We start from the raw sequence: 8,774 nt of genomic DNA, 5'->3' as shown, positions 1-8,774 counted from the left end.
TAACCCTAAGAAATAATCACTACCCTAAGAGTATGCAAAACATAATTTTATTTTGGGTAGGTTAATCCATATGTTTGAATCGAACATGGGACATGCGTTTTTTTTTTTTTTTTTTTTTTTTTTTTTTTTTGAACGAGACATGTTCCTGTTAGCCTGTATAGTTTTTTGTTTGTTTGTTTGTTTGTTTGTTTTTAATAATTTGTAAGTAGCTGATCTTCGTTTATGAGTGTTTTAATCTATTCCGTTTTCAAATCAAACAAACAAGCTGTGCTTCTTAGCATATTGTTTTCTTCTGTCTACCACATGCAAAATAGCTTATAAATAAACTTTTAGTTCCGTGCTAAAAAAAAAAAAAAAAAAGAAAGTGCCCAAAAAATGCAGCTGCGACCAATTACGTCCATATCACTAACATCTTCACTATTCGTCGTAGTTCACACAATATTTACTTATTTATGACATGGATGGTATGGCTTTGTCACCAGATGCCTGACAGATCAATTCATGTCGTTTCTCAAGGGATTTCCAATTTACTTACATCATTAATTGAATGCATTGGCCTTCATTAAAATGAAGCAACTTAAAGGTAAAGAGCTGTTTATGGTTTACATAGATACTTAGATTTGAAATATTTAGATTGTATGTTCACGTTTGCTCAGCTCAGAACTACTTAAGGTCGGTATGAATCTATCACAATGGCCTTCAGATACATTAAGTAATGTTTCAGTGAAATCCAGCTTCATTACACTGTGATGTTGCAGTCCTGCAACCAAAAATATATAAATTAAAATATTGCGATGCTATTTGTACGAATTAGATTTGCTATGTTCGTACTGTATACCGTACGGTAGGGCCTATGTTAAAACAAAAATACACAATATTGCCTACCTTAGAGTTAAGTTACAAAGCAGTGCGGGTTGGGGGTGGGGAGTCAACTGTTTTCATTTTTCATCGAGACACATGAGCACTATTACAATCTAAATACTGTCTCTTTATATTCTCACGAATAATCCGCCTAATGGCAACAGATATTGCATTTATGATATTTGACAGAAATTGTATAACTCTCTGACTTTCTTTTGGGTCAGTTCAACCAGCCCATTCTTTTTGTCTCTGACTGATTTGATTAAGGTAATAATTGTGTTGGAATCTTACGTCTTTTTAAATTATTGTGCAAGGAGGAAACAGTTCCATTTACAGAAAACTATTTCAGTTCATCATGATGACTGAATCAGAGACTTGTGAAACTTTTTAGAACGTTGATGGCTTCTTTTCAATGTTATTTAAATGTTAATAGAAGCTATTTCTATAAACACATAGAAAACAAACTATTTCACATTTGTAACAAACATCCACAACAAACTTTTAAATACAAGACTATATGAGACATTTTAGTTAAAGCAAATATTAAACTTCGTGAGTAACCATATAGTTTTGGTGACTTCTTCTTCAGCTCACAATTGCACATTAGAACTAAAAAATAAAATAAAAATAAAAATAAAAATTGTCAAAAACTGACATTTTTTTTATTTTATTTGTTTTTTATTTTTATTTTTTTACTTGCGCAAAATGACTCAAAGGCGGTTTTAAGACATTCTTAGTACACACACACACACACATATAAAAAGAAAGAAAGAAAGAAAGAAAGAAAGAAAGAAAGAAAGAAAGAAAGAAAGAAAGAAAAACAACTGTATAATAAAAATGAAAATAGTGTTTTCTGAACGGTAGGCTATCATATGCAAAGTTACGAAGACAGGTCTATAATTTAATTTATGGACATGTACACGCATGATCATTGCATGATTATAATAAACAGTTGTCTAATACCTGTGGAAGCAATAAAAAGTATTATAAAGTAAAATCTAAAAGTTTTATTTCTTGAAAACATTTGCGTACAATAAGTTTCCGTGGACAAAGTTCAAAGCTAAAACTACTGAAACTATTGGGTCTGTTTTCATGAGGTGGGGACTGTCACATTTCTCTCAAGATTTTCATATACGATAAACACGACGGCTGATTCATGATACCACTTTATTCAGAGCAGGTGCACTGTTAGCTGAGTGTTTATTAAATCAAGGTAGGTAATCAGTGAGATAAAGTTTTACATTTAGTATTAGTACATTCGCTTAACAGTTACTCGGGCTATTCTGCCAAGACTTTGCTGCCCTGTACACACTTGATGAAGCACCACCTCCTGTGTGCCTGATCCGCCACAGCCGAACAACTGAGGCCGAAAATTACCCCCGATCATAACAACGGGTCTTTTGCGTTACTTTCTCTCTCTCTCTCTCTCTCTCTCTCTCTCTCTCTCTCTCTCTCTCTCTCTCTCTCTCTCTCTCTCTCTCTCTCTCTCTGGACAATTGGCGACCTTCGCGCTTTTCACAAGACACCGATCCCATGACGACGACGTAGACGCACAGGAGGGAAAAGAGTGGGATAACTTTTGTCAGCTAAAGGATTGAATATATATATATATATATAGGAGTCTGAGTAAGGCAGCATGCAATTCAGATATACTCTATCGACGTATACGAGTGTTTTCAAATAACTGACTACTACACAGAACCTACATTTAATTTTATTGCATGCGAGTCCACTCAAAGCCGTTGTTGACTTATTGCGAAAAAGCAAAACGCATTGTCTTGAGGCGCATTTGCAGATTTTCCACAGCTGTAATGTATATAAAGAAAGATTACATCGCTTCGATGTAACTTTGGGATTGCACTTTAAAGTACAATAACCTTTGCATAACAAAAACATTTTGTATCTGCTGCCTGAGGCTCAGCGCATGCGCTCTAGCTGTTTGCTGTCACTACAACATTTTTCTTCACATTGGAAACTGTCACGAGTGACGTCAATCACGGAGCTCTGACCAATTAGAGCGCTCCGTGATTGTTTGGCTCCACGGGCTGCAGCGCCTACCATGAATCTCTATTCAGTATATCAAAGCGTCCTGCTGCTGCCCCTCAACCGAATGGGATTCCACGTAGGCACTGAGATAGCAACTAAACTTTAGGGGAAGTTTATTATTATTTTTTTTATTATTATTCTGTATTTTTCAAAGCGATTAAAATATATTTGTCATCATCATTATTATTATTATTTGCCTGCTGTCAAGTTATTCTAAAATTAGGAGTAATGAGCGTGGATGCTTTAGGAAGCCCTGTGATGGACCCCGCGTTTTCCAAACGGAACACGACGCTGAGATTAGTTGACTTGGCAGGGGCGCACCACCATCACCATCATCACCACCATACCCCTCAGAGCGTGACAGGCTTCCCGGGGTTCAGCAGCCATCCACACTCAATGGCTCACTCGCACCCTGGGGAGATGACTGCGGAACCCCGCCTGGGGCCGAGTCCATTCGGGCCAGAACACATGGGGCACTCCGCGGCCCTCAAAATCAGCCCAACCCATCATTATCCCCACCACCATCACCACCATAATCATCATATTGCAGGCCACGGCGACGTGGTCTCCAGTCAATCGGGAGCATTTGGCCCGGTGCAGGCGGCAACGGTCCCGTACTCTATGTCTCACACGGCCCAGGCGTTATCCGCAGGTAGGGATTTCCTCATTCGACGAGATTTGACAGCTCAAGCCATGCCCGTGCTGACCGATCAGACTTCTGGTGGTTCATCCTCTCACCACGGAATGTTTGTCTCGACAACAGGTAGCTATCCGGGACACTATGGTCATCACCCCGACCCCGGGAACCACGCTCTCTTCCCTGGACTTCATCACGAGCAGCCATCTAACGGAGCACCAGGTGGCCAAGCCTTGAACGGACAAATAAGGTTAGGAATACCTGCCGAAATGTACGTTAGGTCTGATCATTTGAGTCAAGTGGCGAGCTCCAGGGCGGACCCGTTCGCCGGTTCTCCTCTGCACGGATACGGCGGTCTCAATCTGAACATGAATCTCAGCGCACCCCACCACGGAGCCGGCGCTTTTTTCCGTTACATGAGGCAACCGATCAAGCAAGAGCTCATCTGCAAGTGGTTGGAACCAGAGCACTCCGCCAAGAAACGTTGCTCCAAAACGTACAGCACCATGCACGAACTAGTTACACATGTGACTGTGGAGCACGTTGGTGGACCAGAACAGGGGAACCATATCTGTTTTTGGGAAGAATGCCCGCGAGAGGGAAAGCCGTTTAAAGCAAAGTACAAACTTGTGAATCATATCAGAGTTCACACCGGAGAGAAACCGTTTCCCTGTCCATTCCCTGGCTGTGGAAAAGTATTTGCTCGGTCGGAAAACCTGAAAATCCACAAAAGGACACACACAGGTCAGTGACTTAATCCCTGTCCCACTGGACATTTCAGTTAAATAGTTTTGGCACATAACACCTCCTTTACTAGAGATACAGCTAAAGGGTAAACACATAGAAGATGTTGGCGTGCAACTACTTTATTAATGATGTGAAATTATCTTGCTAAATAGATGCACCACTTTTTTCTCGAAAATTAAAACTCATTGGATGAGCTTTTTTATTGGGGGAAAAAACAGTCAGAATGCTTTATCTTGTCTATACTGGAATGGCTTAGAACACAGACACCATTTTTGAGCTGTTATTTGACGAATTTCAAAAACGATTGGGCGATAATTCGACAAAAAAAAAAAAAAAAAAAAAAAAAGTTATAAGGGCAAAAAGCAAGCATCACTGTTATCGCTTGCTTGCTTTTTAATGTTGGGTTTTAAAAATGATATATCCCTTGCTTTCACAAATTGTTTACAGCTTCATGACTGTCCCAAAACATTCATATGTTTGGGGCCTACTGCCTCCTATAGTCGACTGACAACATAAGAGGGGAAGCGTTATGTTTACAATGACTAAAGTAGCCTCATTTTTGCACAATGAAGAGTTTGTGGACATCGCCTGTCTATATTAATTATTCTGAGATGTGGATACCTCTGTGTTTTTATTCCCTTTGCAAATCGTTATATTGACAAAGGCTATTCTTTCGCTAAATTACGGAAACCACAAACGCTCCTTTTCAAAAGTTTTCGCTTCAGGACAAGATATAGGGCCATGGTTGCACCTTTATTGAGTCTTGTTTTTTTCTTAAACTTCAACTTGTTGTGTTCCAATTACTCTAGGTCAGTGGCTGTTACTTCCAAAATAAAACTTTTAGCAATAAACTGTCCAAATCGACTACCATGACTTGCACCAAGAGGAAAGATGGTGCATCACTCACATTTATTCCAAAACTGCGACGATATGAGGAACTATGCATGCACTGTTCACAAAACCTCTATTTTGATTGGCCGCATGCAACAAGTCGCTACTAAAGTTCTGAAGAACTAAATCATACTTCAGTTCACATATATTTTATATTTATTTCTAAGTGGAACTTTCATATTGAGTATTCCTAAAAATGCTTTTGGGCTGTTCAGTTATTTTGTTGATTTTGGATTGGATTATTTAAGGACCCCTCTGGATTAGAAATGGAACCGTTTATGCATTTCAGATTTAGTAGCGAAAGTCATCGCGCTGAAGTGTGTTTTTGCAAATAGCCTTGGTATAATGAGTTTTTTTATTTATTTATTAATAAATTGATGCTTACTGTATATATAAAATGTTCTGCTAGATGTCTCAAGTTTAATAGCCAGGTGACACACGGTATATATTACTTTCTGTGATAAATTCCCAGGGCCAGAGAGAATATTTTATTGTTTACGCTGTATTTGAATATTTGGTTATGGATATGGTTTCCCAAGGGTCTCTTCCTTGCTGCTTTCATGTAGTACACTAATGTACTTGATTGGCTCTTTCGGCCCAACAGCTGAAGGTCATATTGATATTCAGAGTGCAACTGTAATTAGACAGCAGCAATTACGTGGTCTCATAAACTCCTGGAGCTTATGTCCTTCGGAAATATGCGTGATGTGATTGAATGTAATTAATTCAAACATTTCTATTGCCTGGCTGCCTTCTCCAGTAGCTATTATGGTTACAGTGGGACAGGCCTAACAACAGTTTAGATGGTGGTTCAGATGTATTTTATGAGACATCCATGCTCCACATTCCAAAGGTAAATGAAACTACTATGAGAGGACATAGCTTGAAATAATAATAATAATAATACTAATAATAATAAATAAAACTTTGTGCAAGGAGGTGCCCAGTAATCTGTAATTGTTAAAAGATATCATTGCTGTCTGAGCGTTTCATTCACAGGGGACTTGCCATCAGAGAGACATAGCACTAAAATGATAATCAAGATATCATCATGGGGCTCATGTGACCTGATTTACCCTATGCAGACTTATGCTTTAGGTCTTATGTCAAGTATTTTTGGTTTTGTGCTCATTATAATAATGGAATTATAATGAGTACATATGTAATGCACTTTGACATATATTGACATTTGACTTCTATGTTTCTTCTTTTAGGCGAAAAGCCTTTTAAATGTGAGTTCGACGGCTGTGACAGACGATTCGCCAACAGCAGTGACCGGAAAAAGCATTCCCACGTACATACCAGCGATAAGCCGTACAGCTGCAAAGTCAGAGGTTGTGACAAATCGTACACGCATCCCAGCTCTTTGAGAAAACACATGAAGGTGCACTGCAAGTCTCCACCTCCGAGTTCGGGTTACGAATCATCTACTCCATCTCTTGTTTCTCCTTCATCGGACTTGGGACGGGAGCAAGCTCCCTCTGCGCTCTCCGAGCCACTCTCGTCATCGTCCCAGCCGGCCAATTTAAGCGAATGGTACGTGTGTCACAGCTCCGGTGCCAGTGGGCCCCAGACCCCACCCAGCGGTTCATCCACACCGGGCCATACAGAGGGGTCAATGTACGGCAATCCTGAACGGAGGGACGTCTTCTAACCAAATTCGGGCCATAGAATATTCCCTTGGCAAAATTACGAAACTGACTTTGACATCTTTTTTTTTTTGTTTGTTTGTTTATTTTTTATTTATTTATTTTTTTTAGACAGAATGGCCGCAGGCTGACACTAAGTCAGTTCAAATAGTAGGCTTGTTCACAATTACTGCCTTACTGAAGGATGCACTGGCTCCTTGACAGCTAATATCACTGCCTAACCACCAATCGATATAAAAAACATGTCATGAGTATCTATGGTTCTAAATAATGTATTGGTCGTACGCATGTTGCTGTATTATTTCTTTGTAAATTCCGCTTTGATTTCAAAATCCATTTAATTTATTTTTTAATCGGTAAAGAATTTCTTTTCTTTTTTTTTTCTTTTTATTTTCTTTTTTTTTATTATTATTATTAAACCAAAGTGCTTATTTTATTAAAAATTGTACATATGTAAATGACGACGTTTCAATGTCTATGTGTGAACAGTAATTTTGTAAGGTTTGGTCTTTCAGCGATTTTTAAATGTTTGCTACTCTACTTCGTACAGAATTAATATTTGGGATTATTATACTCATTTTGTGCATTCTCCAGCCAAGCCAATTTGATGGAAATATTATTATTGTATTTGATATGACATTTCACTTATGGTTAGTCATTAATCAATGTGGTTATTTTGTGATTTTGTAAATCTTCAACAATCCATTTTTATGAAAAAAATATTAATTCTAAGAAGAGACCTTAAAAATGTGTACCGAAATGCCTTGTAAATTGTCAGTATTTTAAAATAAATTGTGTATGATGCAAGGCTATAAGACTTCGTATATTACAGTTTAGTAAGCTTTCTAACAATATTATAGATGGATTAATCACTCTCTAATATATATATATATATATATATATATATATATATATATATATATATATATATATATATATATATATATATATATAATACAAATAATTCAAATAACCTGATAATAGCAGATACCAACCAATTTTAAATCAATTTAATTTTCTTAGCAAACCGCATTGCTATAACTTGTTCTATGCCTTTATATTGCTTATACACACAAATATACCCTAGCTTTACACTCCAATTACATGGGCACCAACTGATGAAAGAGTTGCATATTTTCACACAGACTTCAAAGAGGCTTATATACAAAGAGACATTTTTTTTCACGACGGTGAATCTTCATGGTGCGTTAGGATTTCTATAGCAAAAGCCGAGTCAAATTCAAATAATATGGGCGCCGGGGCTGTAGATCCCATCCTGTCAGAAAGAATGCAAAAAATGCTCTGAAAGAAGTAGAATGTGTAATAAGCTGAATAAACGAAGATTTATTTATTTAATTGTTCATTCTGCTTGGTTTGACTCCAACTGGAGAAAAAAATAAAAAATAAATAAAAAATAAAAAATAAAAAAGTTTGTTTTCACCTTAAGAAGGGGTATATGCAAGGCCTACACTTTATTTGGAATAGTAAGAACTGTATGATGGACATATGGCATGTCCAAGAAAAGTAACATTAAAGGCCAAACAGCTATTGTTAATCGATACAGCGATCCATCGATATATGAGACATATCGACTCTATTTTTTCACATTAGGAATCCTTATCAAGGGCTTGTAGCTTTAAGTCCACTAGTGTGAGCCGAGTTTAAGATAAGTTCTCGACTGATTCCTTTAAATCTTTAACCTTAGTGTTATGCATCGGATTTGCTCAAGGGGGTGTGCGGGTGTACGTTTGGCTGGATATGAGACATTTTAGCTTTAATTTGAAAGCTTTAGTTTTAGCCTTGTTTTCTTTTCAGTCTTACTACTCTACCGTACAGTGAAAATAAATACAATGGGGAAATAGCCAAACAGTTGCGTTCATAGTGTCCGAGCTGCTGTAGCGAAGGAGAAAGGGATAGTTTGGTCTCAATTGAAGCGAGGGTCC

At 37.7% G+C, this 8,774-nt stretch overlaps 1 protein-coding gene across 2 annotated transcripts; it reads left to right on the top strand.

The window, feature by feature from the left end:
- Window positions 1–2,375: 2,375 nt before the first annotated feature.
- LOC127431988 (zinc finger protein ZIC 4-like) lies at window positions 2,376–7,646 on the top strand. 2 transcript variants are annotated; one of them, XM_051682698.1, is made up of 3 exons: window positions 2,376–3,559; window positions 3,671–4,288; window positions 6,397–7,646. In XM_051682698.1, the coding sequence occupies exons 1-3, from the start codon at window positions 3,136–3,138 to the stop codon at window positions 6,834–6,836; spliced, it is 1,482 nt and encodes a 493-aa protein (XP_051538658.1). In that variant the 5' UTR covers window positions 2,376–3,135; the 3' UTR covers window positions 6,837–7,646. The 2 variants fall into 2 exon arrangements, with proteins under 2 accessions (XP_051538658.1, XP_051538657.1); XM_051682697.1 differs by having other exon boundaries at window positions 2,377–4,288.
- The last annotated feature ends 1,128 nt before the right edge of the window (window positions 7,647–8,774 follow it).

This window comes from Myxocyprinus asiaticus, chromosome 41 (genome assembly GCF_019703515.2).
Source record: "Myxocyprinus asiaticus isolate MX2 ecotype Aquarium Trade chromosome 41, UBuf_Myxa_2, whole genome shotgun sequence".
Lineage (NCBI taxonomy): Eukaryota > Metazoa > Chordata > Actinopteri > Cypriniformes > Catostomidae > Myxocyprinus > Myxocyprinus asiaticus.
The sequence above is the reverse complement of the archived record's forward strand: the minus strand, read 5'-3'. Positions and strand labels throughout refer to the sequence as shown.